The 20,756-nt window shown below is 43.3% G+C and overlaps 1 protein-coding gene across 2 annotated transcripts in view; it reads left to right on the plus strand.

The window, feature by feature from the left end:
• Positions 1–20,756, plus strand: part of GSK3B (glycogen synthase kinase 3 beta) — a 139,269-nt gene that overhangs the window by 116,831 nt on the left and 1,682 nt on the right. Inside the window, exons 9-10 of one of the 2 annotated variants that reach the window (XM_085236833.1) lie at positions 10,286–10,472; positions 15,623–15,721. In XM_085236833.1, coding sequence (XP_085092959.1) covers positions 10,286–10,472; positions 15,623–15,721 — 286 coding nt within the window. The remainder of the gene's footprint in view (positions 1–10,285; positions 10,473–15,622; positions 15,722–20,756) is intronic. The other variant, XM_085236838.1, reaches the window with a different exon arrangement.

Here is a 20,756-nt window from a genome sequence, read left to right on the forward strand (position 1 = left end):
GTATATACGGGATTGCCCCTTCCCAGCTACAGAATGTGGCGCTTGCTCTTGTTGAACTTCTCGTGGTTGATGATTGCTTAGCCCTCCAGTTTGTCAGGATCTCTCTGTAAAGCCTCCCCACCCTCTGGGGAGTTCAGTATCATTTGTAAGTTACTTATTATATGTTTGAGTCCTGCATCTAGGTCATCTAGGAAAACATTGAAGAGAAGTGCTTCTAAAATAGAACCCTGTGGGAGCTCAGTGGTGACTGGCCACCAGTCTAATGTGACCCCCCCCAACCATTAGAGCCAACTCTTCCATAGCCTCATGTTGTTATGCAGCTACATGCTGGACATTTTCTCCAGAAGGATACTGTGAGAAATGGTATCGAAAGCTGTGCTGAAATAAATAAATAAATAAATAAATAACATTTAAGCCAACGTTTATCAAGCATGTAACATTTTAACTAAGTTTCTAAAACAGCTAAGTAGTGCAAGTTTTTAATCCAAAACTGCAGAATTCCACACTAAAAGGTTCTTATTAAAAGAGCTCCAATGAAAACCCAAAAGAAGGAAAGCAGAAGATCTTACCTCATATTATGGCACTGTTTACATGTACTCTTGAAGAATTGTTTATTTAACAGATATTTGTCACATCAGTTAAAAAAAAAAAAAGTGTTTTAAAGCATTATAAAACATTGTTATAAATAAACTTACTGACCCTTGATCCAATGTAGCCATGCATTAACAACTTCATAAACTACACACTCATCATTTATTAAACCTTAATAAATTACAGCCTGATATAGCAGTAACCTCTAATAACTTCACAGTAGAGAACAAAGAAGTGCTAAAAGATGAAAGACAGCAGATCACTAAAGAATTAAGACTACTGAATACAGAGGTTTCCATCCTCTTGGAGTTTCTGTATTTTAGAATTGAAAATATTGACTAGAAAAGTACTTCTGAACCATCATTGCAGAAGTGCAGTCTAATCAGCAGAGAAGGAGAAAGGGCAAATGGTTTTTGTTATGTGTGTAACTAGAGTGCTGTAAATGGTTGCCAGCAGGACTTCAATTTTCAAAGATTCAATCTCAATAACACAAACATTTGTCATCTAGGTTAAAGAATTACTGAAGATACTGTATTTAGAAGGCTGTTACTTTTATGATCTAGTTCTAACCGGGGGACTCACCAGTTAGAGTTATTTTTTGTGTGAAAAAGCTTCCAGGCAGCTATTTATCAGAATGTTTAGAGAAAAAAGTCACTCCCTCACGTAGGCTCTTTGACACAAGAGCTTTCTCACTGTTGTTTCAAAATATTTCAGGGAAATTTATCTGGTTGGTAAAAGTATGTTTGGATTACAATTAAAAGGATTCCAATCCTTAGTACTCTGTATTACAAATAAATTACGCTTGAAATTCTGTGAGGAGGACCTCTGTTGGTTGTACCTTTTGTGATGGTCTGCTCTCTGGGTATTTCTGGCAAGTTTTGAACAACCTGGCCTAGTGGAATGTGACCCTGCCAATAGCAGAGAGATCGGAACAAAATGATCTTAAAGGTCCCTTCCAACCCAAACAATTCTATGATTCTATAATATTGCTAAAACTATAAAGTATTGGACATATATTTTACATTGAATATTGTGTGCATTGGGTGTGTCTGTGTGTATAGCCTTCATATGCATTTTACCACTCTTCTCACTGGTCCCTAATTGTTGAATGTTGCCATAATTGCAGCAGGCAGTCCTGTCACCTTCCCCCTCACCATGGGACTGGGACATAAGCAGTCTGGTCTCTCTCATGACTGTTTTTTTCCACCCTCCCAAATCAGCCTCATGTCCTCATCCTGTCCTACTCCTGCTCTCCTGGTTCTTGTCTGACTTTTAAGCAGATTGTTTTGCTTGTAATACATCCAAGTGACTGCTCATATTGTAGATTCAAGAAAGAATACCAAGCAGTAAAAAGGATAAATAGCTTCTTTTGTCACTCCTAATTATAACTGATGACAAAAGAAAAATGGAAATTTTTGTGTCAGAAGTCTTCCTTGGTGAACTTGCATTTGAAATAAAATGGCAAACTCTTCCGAATTTGGAGCCTGATCTTTTGTAGAGATACAGAAGTAGAATGGAGGTTAGATATTTCTTTAGATGCAATTTCATAATTAGCTCAAGTTTGTCATGAAGCGGGGTCTGCCTTCCAGTTCCCTCCTGCATATTCTTGATGCCTTCCTTCTTCATTCTTGTTTATGTAGTAGCAAAAAACTCCTGGAGGAGGAAAGAAAAACCACGTTATTCAAGATCTGGATTGGCTTTCTTACCTGACTGCTCATTCAGGCCCAACTGTACTTATTGGGACAAGAGAATGGGGCAGACTTGCAGGGCCAGGAGAAGGTCAGGACTGTCTTTTCCGGCACAATCTGGAGGTGATTGATTGTAAAACCTTGTTTTTTTTGAAGAGTACAGTTCTATTTTTTACTTGATGTGTAACGAATTTCCAAGCAAAGAGTGAAAACAGCTCTGCAGGAGACTAGCTTAAAAGAAAGAAGAGAAAGCCAAGTTTTTCTGTCAATTTGATCTTTTCCAGATCCCTTTGTAGATGCAATGGATTTTTGGATAGTGTAAATCTCTTATCTCCATCTAATGCATGAGAACCAGGTTGTGTAGGTGATAAATTGCCCTGCCTCACAGCCCTATTTGTATGCAGTAAAGAGAATACTGCGTAATGACAAATAAGTGAGCATTCTTTAATATTAAGACGTGATTTGCTTGAGTGTGATACAGCAATCAAATGCTATGGTTAACAGGTCTTCTGCAACGTAGTGTCTGTTCTGCTGTCTCTCCTATTGCAGCACGTCTGCCGAAGCTGCTCCTTGTGGCTGTCCTGCTGAGGCTGGGATCATTTCCAGAGGCAGATTTTTTTGAGTTCTGTCTGAGGAGAAGGGGAGCTTGTTCCGCTTGACTGTGTTGCTCGCCTGTAGAGCTTGCTAGAAGCCAAGCATGTGCTGGTTAATAAAAGCTGCTTGGTGCTGGTTTTGCTGGGACCTCAATGGAATTAGCCCAATAACAAGTGTGTGGTCTCAGCAAGAAGGAGCTCTGTAGACAGGTTTCTGGTTCTGTTCCCAGTTCAGTGTCGGCTCTTTTGTAAGCCACTTAACCCTTCTGTCTTCATTCCTCCAACTGGGGAAGTGCCATCAGATGGGGATTTTTGACTACTGAGGCATTAGTTATTTTTGAGAGGCTTTTGAGAAAAAATGCACAGGGATTCAATCGGAGAAGGTGGACTTCTTTTAATCTTCATTTGCATCATGTGAGTTCTAAGCACTTCAAAAATAGAAAACAGGTGTATTTCGAAATATCCCTTTTTAAAATTCTCAGCCTCTTGGGACAAGACTGATCCTCAGAGCAGTAGTTCAGCATTAGCTTTCTGTTTCCTTGTGTTCGGATGAAGCTCAGTCCAGAAATTGCTGCTTCTTCACATGTCTCCTCCTTTTCCTTCTGTGTTTATGAACATTATGTTTCTCATGAAGCTTATTATGTTTTACGCGCATGACTGAAATACTGCTTTGTATCGTGAAGCTGTACTGATGGTATTGTGTGATTGCATTTCAAACAACTTGACTTGAGGGGTCGTGGCCTACATCTGACAGCTTTGATGACTTGCAAGCAGGAGGAGCTTTCCTGCTCCTTAATACTGAAGTGTTTTCAGAGAGGCTCTATCTCCTCCTCCCCAGCCTGGGGCATGTGCCATCTAAATGTGCTTGCGGAGCAAGAGGGATGTACACGGGCTGTCGGCCTGCAGCGGGGCTGTGGGTGGTTCTTGGCAAAACACACAGGGTTTTGGAGCTGGCAGGGAAATTTCTAACTGCGGTGTCACCAGCTTGATGCGTTAGCAACAGATGTCATGTTAATAAGCCTCTGCTCTCTTTGGAGCACAGCACACTAGTAGGACTCGCGATCTGCATGCAAAACACACGGCGGTTGATGGCAGGAGCAACGTCTTTTAGTACACACTGGCTGGAAGAGCACCTTGCTGTAACATTGTGGAGCTTGGATGTGTAATTAGACCAAGGCGGCGGAGCTCCATGTTGTGCATGGCAAGTCAATGAGCTGAAAGTCAGACCAGGCACTCTGCTGAAACAATGCTCAACGCTTGCCTTGTGGGGTTTCATTTGAGGGCTGAATGCTGATGCAAGTGCAGTGAAATAGAGCATCCTATGCTTCCCATCCTTTTTCTTGCAGTGTCTGTGTCGAGGATAAAAAAAATGAAAATAGAAATTCAGAAAGAATGTGAACTCTACTACCCTGGTAGGAAGCATTTCAAATCAGAGAGACAGTATGTGACTCGCTCTGCTAGTGCACAAAGGCTTCTTCTAAATTGATGTCATTTGGGTTCGAAAGCCCAGTAGTGCACCTGGGGCATTTAGGCCTGACAGTCATTTTGCAGTATCGGAGATGGTGGTGATTCCTGAGAAAAGGAGAGGGAACTGCATGAGAGAGATCACACCGAAAGCAACGTAACGCAGGAAGGAAATAGGCAATTGCTTGGCCTCACTGCCTGCAGTCATGGGCATTTGAGCATCAACAGCATGCCTGAACACAGAACGGACTTGTGCTGGTCCCTCAGCTTTTCGGTGAGGTATAGATCAATTGGAATCTAAAGGAAAACAAACAAAACAAAAACACCAAAAGCTGTGGTTTTGGATGAGTCAGCATTTCCATTTTACATGACCATGCAGAGATTTTGTAACTCATCCAAAAAGAACCAGTGACTTGGGTCTCAGCCTGAAATTCATTGCTTTGCAGAAACGAAGAGGTTTTGAGTTATGCAAGTGCAAATTTTCCTTGAAAAATATTGTATGTAAAGCCTTTTTTTTTTTTTTTCTTTTTTTTTTGCATTTGTTTATCTCCAAAACAGGTTCATTTTTTAAAATGAAAACTTGAGCCTTCAGTCCCGCCTGTGGACAAATAGCCTTACCAAAGGTCTTGTTTCATTTTAGAAAAATGAATTGCTGCGCCGGTGGGGTAGTATCTGATTGCTTTAAAAGTTCCTGTCAGTGTTTTATTTTTGGTTTTGTTTGTGGACTTGCTGTGCATTTTGCCCGGCCATATTTAGTCTGCATACTAAATGGTAGTCTGCCCAAACACTTTACTTTGTGCACTTAGCTTTTTTTCCTTTTTTTTTTTTTTCTTTCCTTCTTTTTATTTCATTTATTATTTCTTATTTCTTTTGCTTTCACCCAGATGTACCTTAAACCAAGACAGACTTTGCTCCGAAGGGCCGGATTTTAGTCCGTGCACTAAATTTTAGTCCGCAGACTAAAAAATAATCCGCGGATTATTTGCTACCTCCATTCCCTCACTGAGAACTACCCAGATCCGAAGCTCTGACTGCACCCCAGGGCTGGGGGGCTCACAGCTAGCAGGGAGCCCTGCCCCTGCCTAGCAGTGACCGTCCCCGGCTCCACACGAGTGTAGTTCTCGGTGGGTGAATTTGTCAGCCTTCCTGGTGGGGCTGCATGGGATCAGAAGAGCTGGAAGAGGCAGGGGGAGGGGTCGCTTTTAGCTTTAGTGTGTTAATCCAAAGGAGAGGGGGAAACAAATTGAGGGAAAATTTCTTAATCAATGGGTGCGACGATATGAGGGGGAAAGACCCGTAGTAGAACGAAATTCAGTCCATACCCGCACTCCTGAGGTGGTATCTCCAGTTCCTGAAGAATCCTAAAGAGGTCACATCAGCAAACAAACTCCAGTGGTGGGGGAAGTCAATCCAAAATGGAGAATAATCCGCGGCGGCCTGAGGCACCCATAGCTCACACAAATTGAAAGCATCCAAATTGGAAGGACAGAGCCCAGGTTTTTATTTTCTTTTCAGCACCAATTATAAATTGCTAGGGGTTTGGCTTTTTTTCAGAAAAATAAAGTTTGCATTGTGTCTCTGGGACAGATTTACAAGTGGGATGCACTTCTGGAGACAAACTAATTCGGACCCATTGTCTGTGGACATTTATACCCAGGACCAAAGACTGAAAATTCTTTATGATGAGAATTTCAATTACCCTTTTAGTTCGAGTTTTGATTTCAATTTTTTTTTTATTTTATTTTTTTAGTAAATGCACTGGCATTGGAACATAAATTTAATAGAATAATGTTTCTATACTATGCCTCACCATTGCACAATCAAATTTTTGGCATACACTGTGGTGAAGTTGGACTTGCTGCTATGGAGACTGATGTTTAAAGTTTCTAATTGTATAAACCTTTTCTATGTCTCCCACACCATGGATTTCTTATAATATTGGATATATTTTTCCTTGCTGAACTATTCTCATTTGGATTGACTCCCCCTGTTTGGATTATTTCACTGCATTATCTTTAGGACTCGTCAGGAACAGGACATTTCACCTCAGGAGTACGGGTATGTACTGAAACATTTTTTCAAATTACTAGGCCTAGCCTTGAAAAAAGGAGAGGAATGCTAGAAAGGGTATTTGAGTTGAGTGAGCATTCCTGAAGCAGCAGACAGGCAAATGTTTTTTACCGCAAGGTAATGAAGAGGAGATAGGCTTAGATGTGCAGCTCACTCCACGTGTTAATCACAACTTTGCGCATGGGGAAGCTGAGTGAGGACTCAAAAGTAATTTGGTTTTCCCCTTCCTGGTTCTGAAAAAGCTAGGGAGGCCCTCAGGCTCTGCCAGCCCTGGATGCCTGGCTGCTCATTCAGGGGCAGGCCGAGTTTAGAAAGAGGCTGCGAGGGTTTCACTGCCAACATGAGGAGCTTAAGAGTTAGACAGATGAGACAACTCCTCTTACAAACGGCAGGTCTGTCACTCAGCTTGCCTGCTGATGTGCTCCAGATAGGGACTTGTCATCTTTTCCTAAAGAAAAAACAAAATGATCTTTTTTTTTTTAAGTCTGTATAGTAGCTGATAAGTGGGCTGTCCTCAGAGAAAAACACAGCTGAATATGAAGTATTTCAGTTTCAAGCTGTGGTAGATCATGCCTGTTAAAACACCAGTAAGAAGATAGAAGAGCGAGACCTCTCAGTAAATATCAGAAAACTTCTCTTCAGTGGTTTTACCTCAGGACATGCTTATTTACACTATTCACCGCAGGGTAAACAAATAGAAGTCACTTTGACTCCATGAGTCCCAGCCACAGGAGCTGGCACAACATGTACGGAACTCACACGAGTGCACTCCAGCACCCTGGTGGATTTGTGTCCAGTTCCCATTCACCAGAGCACACTCTGGCTTACAGCCTGCCAAGGGAGTGCCTGTGCAAGTTCCTAACTGCAGACAGTTAGCATGTCATGCACCGATTAATTTCTCTTAGGTGCTGCATGATGTGTGTTTACTTGCAGTGGTGCAAGAGCATGATAAGAGCTCAGCTTTTACCAAAACTGCTAGCATCAGAACTTATCACTCACCCCAAGCCCCCTGCCTTTTCTGCAGCCTGTGCATCACCTGTAACATAGAATCGTAGACTCCTCGGAGTTGGAAGAGACTTTTAAAGGTCATCTAGTCCAACTCCCCTCCAGTGAACAGGGGCACCACAGCTAGATCAGGGTTGTAAGAGCCTGATCCAACCCATCCTTATATGTCTCCAGGGATGGGGCTTTCACCACATCTCTGGGCAGCCTCTTCCTGTGCCTCACAACTCTCACTGTAAAAGACTTTTTCCTTATATCCAACCTAAATCTACTCTCTGTAATTTCCCCTTGTCCTTTGAAAGACCCTGCTAAAGAGTCTGTCTCCTCCTTTCTTGTAGCTCTCCGTTAGATACTGAAAGGTCACTACCAGGTCACCTTAGAGCCTTCTCTTCTCCAGGCTGAACAGCCTCAGCTCTCTCAGCCTATCCTTGTAGGGAATGTGTTCCATTTTTTGGATTATTTTTATGACCCTCCTCCAGACACACTCCAGCAGGTCTGTGTATTTCCTGTACTGAGGACTCCACATCTGGATGCAGTACTCCAGGTGAGGTTTCACTAGCACAGAGCAGAGGGGCAGGATTACTTCCCTCACCCTGCTGGCCGTGTTTCCTTTGGTACAACCCAGGATCCAGTTGGTTTTCTGGGCTGCAAGGGCAGAGTTCTGGCTTGTGTCCAGTTGCCATCTACCAGTACCGCCAAGTACTTATGGCAGGACTGTGCTCCATCCTTTCATCCCCCAGCTTGTACTGATATTGGAGGTTTCCTTGACCCAGGTGCAAGATCTTGCACTTGGCTTTGTTGAGCCTTAGTTCTCCTGGGCCTACTGCTCAAGCCTGTGTAGGTCCCTCTGGATGGCATCCCATCCCTTGGACATATCAGCTGTGCCCCTTGGCTTGGTGTCATCTGCAAACTTACTGAAGGTGCACTAGACCCCACTGTGAGTGTCATTGATGAAGATCTTGGAGAGTATCTGTCCAGCACTGACCCCTGGGAAACATTGCTCATCACTGATCTCCATCCAGACACTGTGCCATTGACGGTCACTCTCTGGGTTCAATCTTGTATCCAGTTCTTTGTCCATCAAACAGTCCACTCATCAAATCCATATCTGTCCAATTTGAGGAGAAGGATGTTGTGGGGTACCATATCAAAGGTCTTACTGAAAGATGACATCAGTGGCTCTTCCTCTGTCTACTGATGCAGTGACACCATCATTGATGACAGATAGGTTGGTCAAACAGGATTTGCCCTTCGTGAAGCCATGCTGGTTCTCATATCACCTCCTTGTCTTCCGTGCTCCTTAGCATAGCTTCTAGAAAGATCTCCTCCATGATTTTTCCTGGCACAGAGGTGAGACCAACAGATAGCTAGTTCTCTGGGTCATCCTTTTTACCCTTCTTAAAAAGGGTATGATGTTGCCTTTTTTCCAGTTACCAGGGACTTCACCTGACTGCCATGATTTTTCAAATACCATTGAGAGTGGCTTGGTGACTACATGAGCCAGTTCCCTCAGGACTTGCATCTCATCAGGACCCACAGACTTGTGGATGTTCGGGTTCCTCAGGTGGTCACAAACCTGGTCTTTGCTCAGAACAGAAGGAACACTGTTCCCCCAATTCCCTCCTTCCAAACCAATTGTTTGAGGGCTGTGTGACAGGCAGTTATCAGAGAAGACCAAGGCAAGAAAGTTGTTGAGTGACTCAGCCTTCTCTTTGTCTGTTGTTACCAGCTTGCCTGTGTCACTCTTGGACTTTCCTGATTTAAGGTACCTGTAGAAGCCTTTCTTGTTCTTCTTGGCACCCCTTGCCAAGTTTTGTTCATGTTGGGCATTGGTTTTCCTTACCCTATCCCTACATGGCCTAACAGCTTCTTTATACTTTTCCCACAGTACTTGTCCCTGTTTTCACTGCTTGTGCATTTTCTTCTTGCTTTCCAGTTTGACTAGCAGGTCCCATTTAGCCATAGTGGTCTCTTGCCTTTCTTTTCTGACTTCATAGTGAGGGTCAACATAGTGAGAAGCCATCCAGGTCACCTACATGATAACCTTCTATTTTGCTTTTTATATAAGAAGAGAGGAGGATGGGAGCATTGTTGGGTGTGTATAGCTATTCTTGGAGTTTTAACACCAAGCTGCAGTGAGGAACTGCTGTGAGTTCTGTGTTGTCATCAGCCCAGGTAAAAGTCTTTTAGAATAGAATAGTTGGCTTTCTTGACACAGCTTTGAGCCTTAGAAATACCAGATGTGCAGGAGTTATCCCATTACAGGAATGACTTGCCAGAATAAGGTTAAGGAAGGAGAAACCTGCAAGTTAGAGCTAGACGTTTCCTGCACCCCACCCTCGCTTCCCTTGTTGTTCTCCAAAGTTGAACAGCAGCCTCCATAGCAACAATCTGACCTACTGCCTGCAAAAGTCCATGTTAGTAAGACTTCATTCACTAGCAAAAAACAAAAATGAAAAGAAAAAAAAAATAGTGGGGCCCTATTCAATTTTTGCATTCAGTGAATCCTGCTCATTTGAACCCTTTCTTCCCACCTTCACTCCACCCCATGTGCATGGCTGGTAGCACCTGTGTGTTTTTGTCATGACTTTTGAATGAGTTCCCCCTTCATTCTTGGAGTTGTTTCTCTGAGTGCGCTCCCATGAAGTCTCTTGCTGGCATTGCTCCTTCACTGAGTGCAGAGCTTGGCAATTAACCCTTTCTCAACCCCAGGAACTGGATTTTCCTATCCTCGCTGGAGGACGTTGATTACCACAAACACGAGTTTGTTCCAGTGCGTTGGGCAACGAGAGGTTTAATTGCTCTGGCTTGCTGCTGCTCAGCAAAGAAAAGGAACATACCCAGACAACTTGTTTCTCCTTGCTTGTTTTCTTGCAGGTCTTCCGGCCCCGCACTCCACCAGAAGCAATTGCGCTATGTAGCCGTCTGCTGGAGTATACCCCCACTGCCCGCCTGACTCCCCTGGAGGCCTGTGCACACTCTTTCTTCGATGAACTACGGGACCCAAATGTCAAGTTACCAAACGGGCGAGAGAAACCTGCACTCTTCAATTTCACCACTCAAGGTAGCCTGCAGCCGTTGAGGATCCCTGCTTTAGGGAGCGCTAGGATAAATGTTTGCTGTGATGCACACTTCACGCTCTCAGAAGTTAAAAAGCAAAAGGGTTACATTTGCAGTTTAGTGTCTGCAGTCCAGCTGATGTATGTGTGTGGAATACTATACTCAGTGACCATTTAGATTGGTTTTTCCTTTTGGAGATGTTCCTATTCCTTCATGCCATGTTGAGGAGCAGTGGATATTAAGTTCGGCAGGGAAGTTTGTAGTGTTGCTGCCTATGTTGGTTTTGGATGTGAGATAAATGCAGAAATCTCACTGTCCAGGTTTTATGTACTGTAGAGTTTATCTGGCATCGTATTGACTCAGTAAATTAGAAACAATAAAAACGACAGACAGCAAGCTTTCTTATTTGAACCCAGACCAGTATCAAATTTTAAAACCATTTATGTGTATTTTCCTGAGAAATATAAAACTGATACCTCTGTAGAACAGTTTTGTCTTCCAAGACAGGGAACATGAGAAATATGGCATACAAATATCCTAGTAATTAATGTTGTAGCACTTCATTTTAATGTTAAGTGACTAGCTGCAAGTTCTTACCCTTGGAGCAAAAATAGATCAGTGTGCATTTTCTGCTGGAAATCTAAAATACCTTTTGGCTCAGTTAGCATCAGTGTAGTTTTTCAAATCCTTTAGTGCGTGTGATGTCCATCTGCCGAAATGTGCCCGAGCATGAACTTGTTTTGAATGGCTGCCTTGTGGAAGGTAAATCTACTCCATGAATGCGAGGGTTTAAAAAAGGATTGGAAAGATCTGTAGTGAGTACTTTAAAAATCCTTAGAGGAAAAAAATAAATACATGTGCTGGGAATTTGTCCCTGGTTTCCCCTAGGCAGTGTGGAAACTGCTGAGTAATTTAATCCTCAAGTAAACTTCTCCTTTGCCATCCTAGAGAGCTGATGTGCTCTCACTGTGACACTTGGGAATGGCAGGAAAAATTGCTTCCTGGGAAAAGAAACCCTTAAGATTCAGAAAAGCAGTTTTCTGTCTCTGACAGCTTGCCAGTGTTAGCATCTAGAAAGAGAATCTAGGAGTGAGGTTGGTCATTAATACCTTTCCAAATGAGTTGTGTTGCATATCACAAACCAAAGAAAAAAACAACAAATTTCAAGAGTAAGTAAATAGCTTATCTCAGCGATTTTAAGACCTTCATTAATAATTATGCAGTATAGGTCCTGTCTAGTGGCAGTGCTGATTTTGACCTGAGGATACACAAAGAGCTTCTGCTGCTCCTGTGGCACTGTGCTGTCATCAGTCTTTAGCTGGAGTGTACGATGGCCTCATCAGAGTGACTAATCCAAAGCAGAAATCACATCTGGGAAACAGATCAGGACTTTGGAAATCAGATATGCTGATAACTTATGTCATCTCTGGTAATTCTGAAAGGTAGTGAAAGGTATCCTTTTGTTTTCTATGACATTTGTTTTCAACAGACAATATTAAATTTTAAAGGAAGTGTTTTATTTGGCTATGGCCAGTTGACTGAAACCCATGGAGTAGGAGGTGGAGAAGGCTTTTGAAAACAAAGCTCTTAGAAATAACAGTATAGATCTGATCCTTACTGTACTGAATTGATTTTCAGAAGGAACCAAGGTGTCATACCAAATCTGCTGATGTAGGCAGTGGCCTAGAAAAAAGCATGGAGTGTATATGGCAGATAAAGAGTAAGGTCTTTGGCTGCCAGCAGTGGTTCTGGGGCACGTACATGCCTAGTGTAGAGATGGGAACTGTTAAGAGAGCTTTATCTTACTGCCTTGGCTCTGCATTTTTCTTAGTATAAAAACAAATGATATATGCGAATTAGGACTTAAAAAATTATCATGCCCAGGGAAGCATCTGTAGTAGCCAGTGCTGCAGTTCAGTGCCTCCTAGACCTGCAAGGCAAAAAGCTGAAGCTTTTTTTTTTTTCTCTTAGAAGATGAATTTTCAAACAACCTGTAAAATGACTACCATTTACTAAATTTCTTACAGCATCTCAGTGATTCTGCTGGGTCACAAATGTTGCTATCTGTCCATATCAGTTACCCATTGATGACTGCTATGATTCAGCACTTACAAGTGGCTGTCATTGCTGCTTGATGACAAGCACTTTTACACCTAGAGTTTTTTAATCAGAAAAAACTGACTTGTGACCTTTAATTACAAAAAGGGTTTTTATTTTTTCTTAAAAAATAAAATAATTTTTTTTAAAAGGACTTTATTCCCATCCAGACTGTCTCAGTGTGTCCAGAAATCCTTAGTGTGACCATTTGAGTGCTACCTAGAAATGATATTTCATTTTAAGGTATGCTCAGTGGTGAGGTACATAGAGGAGTATGAAACTTGTGTTGATTCCAGCACTCTTCTGCTCTGAAGAGAAACTGATACATAAACTTGTTACACAGAAAGTTTGTTACTCTGACCAAGTAAATGGTACAAAACTAGTTTCTCCCAGGCATTCTTGGAGCATTGAAATATTAAGCAGCTCAGTGCTCTCAGTGTCATCATTTCCCAGTGCAAAGCATTTTATTGTGTTTGAGGAATGAAGATAATCTGGTGTTCTGATAAAACTGGTTATTTTTATTCTGGTTCCTTATTGGAGATGTAGCTGTAGGTATTGGAGATGTGGCTGTAGGTATCAAGATTTGATCAGGAGAAGGAGAGCTGTTTCCCCAGCTGATGTGAACCAGAATTGGCTCTCATAAATTATTTGGTATCACTGCTCTGTTCACATAATTATATTGAAATCTTTATCTGCATTGCCTTGATCACAATAGCTGCTTGCAGCATTACTGGTTGAAATTACCACAACCCTGAACTGCAAGTTTGGTTTAGATAAGCATGCTACAATTCCAGAGCTTGTCCATAGATTGTGATAGAAGTCGCTGAGAACAGACTGTCAGAACCACAGCTCAGACCTTTTGTTCTGCGTTGACGTGCCTCATTCTCACAGATATGACAGCCACAAAGATACAGCAGAACAAAAATTCAAATTCTGAAGCAAAGTTATTGTTAAACTCTAGCCAGCAAGTTCAATTTGCTTTGATTGTTTGTTGTCTGAATTGGCACCCTTCTCCTCTGAGTGAAGTACCAAGACACTTGAAGCACGCTCAACTTAAGAAACTTCATACCAGTTAAGACAGCGTGAGGTTTTTGTAGAAGTGAGCACTATCAGCCTTGTAGTCTCTGTATATTCTTTGAGGTAGCTCCAGAGAAACACTTGTGCAACAGCAAAAAAAGCAGTATGCTAAACTATAGCTGGTGCTATAGGACATATTCTGGCAGTACTACAAGAAAGTATGGGAGGAATCATCCTGGGTCTGATGTGTATTTTTCTGCCGGGTCAGCTGGCTCTTTGGCCCTAGGATTCTGGCTACAGAGATGCTGTCAGAGGATAGTTGCATCCTTGAGGCACTGCTTAGCACCAAAAGGTAGCAAATGTCATTCAGTCTCCATGGCGCTTTGTCACTGTTTCCGTTTGGGCAGCAGTCCCTTACTACTGCCAGTGATGAACAGGAAAGAGTGCGTGGGTAACAGAAACTTTAAAAAATAATGAAGAGAATGGCAGATTCCCTGTAATAACAGATTTGAGAAACAGCTTTGGAGAAGGTATTAAAGTAGCAAGATTTTCTTCCACAGAGCAGCTAATAGCCAGTACAGGATTAAAGTATAGGTTTATCACCTGTGTTCAGCTTTGATTTTGGAGGATTCGTGTTTCTTCAGGTTATTTTTTCATAAAAAGGAGACTTATGAATTCTGAATGATATTATGAATATATGAATTCTACATTATTCGCATATGAGTGTGAGGATTTGTATTTATACAAATGTTTTGATTATTGAAGCTTTATGGAAAGACCAGGTCCAGAATGTAATGTTATAGCGAATTGATAAGTTGCAGGTAATGTAGCAATTTCTGTTTGGTTCCAGACTGAAACTCGAATTCTTAAGTGCTTAAGTACAGTATCAAAATACGCATTAATAAGAGGCTTATGAACAAGTGAGAGTTGTCTGCATCTTCCCTTCCTAGCAGAAAATGAACTTAAAGGAGAAAAAATCATCAAATAGACCACTAGTCCATTTAGGCTCTAAATTTAAAGCTTGTGTTAAGAGAAACGGTATCTTAAAAAAAAACTCCATTAATGTAAGACTGCATACAAAAGCCCTTGGAGCCCCAAAAGTCATAAGTCATCCTTGTACGAGGTGACTGTTCACATCCTTCCCACTGGATGTTGCTTTCTCAAGAGACAGTCACTCCTGATGCTGAGGCAGACAGGACCTGCCTTGTCTTGGCTCCATACCACCTTCTGTGAGGCATTCAGTTCTCCTGGGAGGCTGTCAGAAGATTGGCAGTTGTTGGCAGCGTGTTGCCCTTCACCCTCCCACAGCAGTGGTTTTAAGATGCCTGTTTCTCATTCTGATACACACTGAAGCTATATTAGATTTGGAGCCTAAAAGCCATGGTTATTTTTTCCTTGGTTAATGGCTGTGTCATTTTGTTGTCCATTTAAATTACCCAGCAAATGCATTCCCTTTGCCTGTCCCTGTACTTTTAGAGGAGACGCCACCTCTTCTTGACCACACTCAAGGAGACTGCCTTAAGATTGGGTCTTGGGTTCCTGGGTCCTTGAGAAATGAAGCTTGAGCGAGCCAAAGAACTGAACCCCCGGAGCTCTTGGAGCCACTGTGACAGCTGCTTGTTGCTGAACTAGTGCCCCAAGCAGCATGACTGCTATCAGCATTCAGACTGATTGCGAGTGGGTTTGTGAAGGGAATCCTTCCAGTTCTCAAAAAGCAATACATTATCAGGCTTTTGATAAGCAACAAGCTTGACCGGTTGTTTGCTAACTCACAAGCCACTGTCTTTCTCTAGAAAATAATTCCCTGACACCCGTACCACCCTTATAGTCCTGTCAGCCTTGCTACAGGGATGGCCATGTTGAATATTGCCATGGTTTCCCCCTGCTGGTCAGCCAAGAGGAGTTTAGTGTTGCCTTTGGCTGTGAAGGGCACACATTTGCCTCCAGCTTACCCGTTACGGGACAACCCAATGAGCTGCGCTGCATGCGGGGCTCTTTCTGAATGACAAGCTAACTCTGTTTGTTCCACCTCCCCTCCAGAACTGTCAAGTAACCCATCTCTGGCTTCGATCCTCATCCCTGCTCATGCTCGGAACCAAGCAGCTGCTTCAACCCCTACAAACGCTACAGCAGCCTCAGGTGAGAACACGCGCCCGCCTGCCTCCCCTGCTCCATGGCACCATCCTCTGTGGAGGCCCAGGGTGAGCAGGAAGGAAAGGACAGGCTTCTCCAGACCTGCCTTCTGCTCGGTCTCTGCTCATGGTCACCTGGATGCTAGCTGTGGTCGCTAACCCACATCCTAACCTGGACCACCGATATGTTTGTTGATGCCTCTTGCCCAGACTTTCACCATGAAAGAATAGTTATCTCCCCTGGTTTTTACTTTTTTTTTTTTTTACACACTTTTATTTTATTTTGGATTGTTTCACACCTGAGTTGTGAGTTTTCGGCCTCTCCAAAGTTAATACTGGCTTTGAGCACGATGCCTAGGAGAAGGAGTGGCTAGCTTAGTAGACGTGGCCTCTGCAGAGCACGGATGGAGAGGATTTTCCCCAGTGGGAAAGGCAGAAGCTTACAAAAGTCAACGTAGGGAGTTGGGTCACCTTGCTAACTGCCTCTTCTCTGTAGCTGCTGTTGCTTCTTTTTGAGTCTGCTTATGTTATCTTTGAGCACTTTGGCTTTGGGCCAGCACTGAGCAACTTTCTTTGTTCTGTCTCACTCTCACATTTCTGTCAGAAATCCTTTAAAAGCTCACTGTTGGTCTGTAGCCACTCCAGTTTGTATTATGTTTCCAACGAAACCTGAAAAGCTGAGTAATATCAGTTGGGAGACTCCCAAAGCAAATCCCAGGTGCTGCCGGATGTGGCAGTGGTGATTCACACGTGGCACTGCGTCAGCCCTGAGTCAGCATGCCAGCAGGCATGCTCATTGCACTTGTGCAACCCAAGGCAGGCTGCAAGATGGGTGTGCTTGCATGTGTGTCTCTTAAGCGTGTCAGGCCCATTTGAGAAGAGCAGGGACCCGCTTTTGAGGTGCTACTCAGTTGTGAAGGAAAATGTCTGAAAGTTGATGTTCCAGTTACTTAATTTTGATCTGCTTGGTCCAGCCACTGCCATACAGAAAGCATTTTCGTGGTCTCTTTTAGACAACTAGAACTGAGTTGGAAGATCAGGCTTCTCTTTGAAAATGTGGTGTCCATCTGTAAAAGACAGGGCCTGTATAATTTATGTGCTTTGAACTTAGGAGAAAGCAAATTTGCTCTTCTAAAATTTACTATGTTTTTTCCATACACTTTGCAGTATTTTGCAAATAGTCATGTTCTGTGTTTCCCTTCCGTGTGCATCTGTTGCTCAATGAGTGGGGAAAAAAACAGATAAAGTAGTAAAAGTGATAGAAGAACTACAAAATATAGACGGGGAATTTGACTTTAAAGTTCTGAAAAATCCTTTCTCTTAATGTCATTCTAATGCCTTTTTGAGGAGCTGCTCTCTTTGCTAAGATGCAGCAGTCTTGTGGAGTGAACTAGGTTTAAAAAAAAAAAAACTGTTTTCACCCAGTACTTCCACTCCAGAACACAGAAGGGGAAAAATGCATTAAGCTCAATCCTAGAAGTGTCCTAAATGTGAAGTATACGAAAAGAAAAAAAACCACCCATCTTAATGATGTCAACATGTGTAAGCCTCCTGTTCACAAGCAGTACTCACAGTTGGGACAGGACATCCTACTCTTAGTTCACTAGAAAATAACCTTGCAACTTGGAAAGAGACTGTGAAATTAATTAAGGATTGAGCAACTTGTAGTGTTGTGTTTCTGCTGCACAGCTGTTTTGTAGTTCCGTGCTCACGTGGGGTTCTCAACAGGCCTTGGGAATTTCAACAGAATTACGATTTTAAGATTCAGTCCTATATGAGATGATGTTAATTTGTTTTGCTTTGCATGCTGATGCCTCACTGAGCAAAAACTTGAAAGAGACCCTTCTCCCCTCCCCCTGCATATTCCGGTTTGTAGCTGCTAAAGCAGTGTGGGAGCAGCTCTCCCACCTGACCCAGGGCAGCCTGACAGGCAGGAGGCTCTTCTGAAAAATGTGAAACCGTGTGAAAAAAAACAGTGGAAGTTCAGAAACTGTTTTGAGCAGGGAAGAGAACAAATCAAGTTATATGTAACCACAATCCACATTAATAGTTTGTCTCTTGTCAGCAAGCAGAGCTGATACTGAAGTTCTTGTGTCCAGTGCTGTGCCCAACATAGCTGCTTATAGGTATTCTAGCACTGAAATGGAGTGAACATCCAGCTGAGCTGCTCTTACCTGTTCATAGTCATTTTCATAGCTGCTATGTAGCAGATTCTGTGACATGAGTCTCAATTTTTTCATAAGGTGCAAAGCACTGCTTTATATTGCACACATTTTATATTATTACAAGTTATCCAAAATTGTGCTCATTAACTGATAGATGCAGAGTAGTGATTTCAGTAGCCCAGTGCAACAGCAGCTTTGGGATCATGATGTGAAGCGCAGAGGAATTTGAGGTAACTTTTAGTGTGACTTAGGTTGCAGATTTCCTCTCAAGGCGTAAAGCCAGGCTCCCTGTACTGATGGAACCCTGTTTTGCTATGGGAGCACAAAGCCTTGCTGCTCTGGCACTGGCAAACTGGCATAAAGTTTGAGAAATCCCCTTTGACTTCTGTGGCACAAAAAGGAATGAGAAGTTGAAAGTGAATGGCCCTGCTGGAAATGGTGTGCTGGCTTTCTGTGAATCACACTGATGATTGATAAAAAAGGCCAGTGAAGCTTTGTACACATGGATGTTGACTTGATCAGTCCGGAGGAGGAGGACAGTTCACAGCCATGCAGTGAAGTTGAGCGGTTTACCTGTTTGTGTGACTGCATTTTTCTTCCTGGCTTAGGCAGCAGCAGCAGTTACCTCTCTGTTAGCAGTGCAAGGATGGGAAGGGTGTAATTGCCATCTGCAGGGAGCTGTGCCAGCTGGGATACTGGGGTTGTCGTCTTAGGCATCCTGCTGTGCTGATCCTGTGTAATCCCAAACGAGATGGTGTGCCTGAACTTTCAGCAACAAAACAGATTAGAGCTAGTGTCACCTGCCAGTGTTGGGTAGTTGAAAAGGCCACAGTACTCCGGTGAAATAAGATTTAGTGCAAGTATGATATTTCCATTGAAAGAATTTTGTACAGCCCTACTTCCTTCGACAGAAAAAGGGCAGGCAGTTTTCATGCATCCATGGCAGCTACAGGAGAGCAATTTGTCCATGTCAGTCTTACCAGTTTTGCATTGAGCCCAACATTTCTCCTTCAGTAGACACACAGGAAAAATGAGCCATTCTCATCCTTCCACTCCTCTCCTCTGTTGCCCTGTGTGGACTCCCAGACTGTTTGCACTTCTGTTTCTCTCTTATAGAAGAGCAGTGCTGTCTGTCAGTGCTCAAATCCAGCCAGCTAATGTTGTCATTAGTGTTGATGAGTTTTTTCAGACTGAGTTGGTGGCTCTGTCTTTGAACTGCAGCCCAGTCTTTCCTTTCTGGGAGGTTTCTAGGGAGCACCGCATATCTTCTGAGAAAGTAAAGGTATTCCTCAAAGGCTGCAGCTGAACTGGCAGAGAGTATATTGATGAGAGATGACTTTTTCCCTCTGTTTATAAGAAGTTCCGAAGCGGCTGACACCTCAACCCTGCTGTGGTTTCCTTGCCAGGCACAGAGGGGTCAGGTGGGCGGGTCAGAGCAGAGCATGCCCTAACCTCAAGCCACAGGCTGCTGCATCACCTGCCCCATACTAGAGAGCTCCGTACCAGCTCGTAGCTTCAGTCCCTAGCACAGCTTCCACAGCAGCACAGTTGGCAAAGCAAATATTGTGCAGAGTTTAGTAGTGTTGCTGAAGGCATAGGTTTTCTCCTCCTGTGTCCAAGGACCAATTTCTCCTAGTGACGAAAAGTAACTGAATGCCCAGAAACCCTCGTGCTCTGGTTGTACTCTTTTTCTTGCACTCTAGCAGAGAGGTGCTGGAGCAAGCCCTGCTCTGCTCCCCAAATGCTCCATCCATAACAGGCTGGAGAGTCACAATGCTACATTTTCTTGCAGGTTCTGAGTCAGTGCAGCCCTTAGCAGCTTGTGCTCTGTCCCAGCCTGGGTGGGCTGTTACACAGTGTTGTGAAAAGCCTCATGTAAATGGTCTGGGGCTGCATCACTTTATTTCCTTCTGACGTATGCTGTATATATTTCTCAGAAACTCCCCCACTAGCATGATGATACGAGGAGCATGTGTTACATGTTACATGAAGTAGCTCCATCCCTTCCTCTTTCTTCTTTATCTCTGCTCAGTAGCAGTGAAATGATAATGGTTTCAGCCTCTGTTGTCTTCAGGAGTAGGAGATCAAAAAACATGTTTTATTTCAGCAAATGAAACACACACACTCTTGTTCTTGCACAGAGGAGTCCTCTGCCAACAGTACGGATTCCAGCTGGACTGTTTGCATCAGGCACAGATGTTGCATTAGCTAGGGTTTATCTCTACCTGCACATCAGGCACAGTTTGAGGTGTGACTCAGCCAGAAGCTGAGAATCAGAGTTTCCACTTCAGATTTCCTTGGTCATCATTGGTTCACAAGCACATGTGGTTTGGGAGCTGCTCCTTGAGAGCAGTTCCCCACCTAGGTGGATGTCCCTCACGTGCACTGCTAGCTTCCCAGATAACACTGCTGCTGTTGGCACATTACCGTGGTGCTTTGAGCTTCTTTTCTCATGGTGGTCATTCCTTCGGTAGGGAGAGCTCTGGGTCACTTTGGGGTGGGGGGAAAAGGAATGGGAAACTTTCCCAGCATAGTGCCCACAGAAGGATTTCCCTTTCTTCCTACGCATTCCTCGCGGCATTTCCTTTTCATACAGGCATCACACCCTTTCTCCATTGTCCTTTTTGTTCCTGAATGCTGGTGCTGGTTTGATTGCCCCTTCTTGTTGCCATCATCTCTATGTGTTACTTAATTTGTCCCTCAACCAATGCACTCCATTTCTGAACTCTCATTCACCTTGTCACCTTTTGCTCGTGGCTGCACTTCCAACTATGGTCAGGTTGGAGTGGCTGGACAGCAGATAGGCTGCATTAGCAACATCCCACAGCCATGCCTCACCAGTGTTTCTCTACTGGAGAAGTATTGCTGCACCCCACC

Source organism: Meleagris gallopavo, chromosome 1 (assembly GCF_905368555.1).
Source record: "Meleagris gallopavo chromosome 1, MGAL_WU_HG_1.1, whole genome shotgun sequence".
In the NCBI taxonomy this organism is placed as follows: Eukaryota; Metazoa; Chordata; class Aves; order Galliformes; family Phasianidae; genus Meleagris; species Meleagris gallopavo.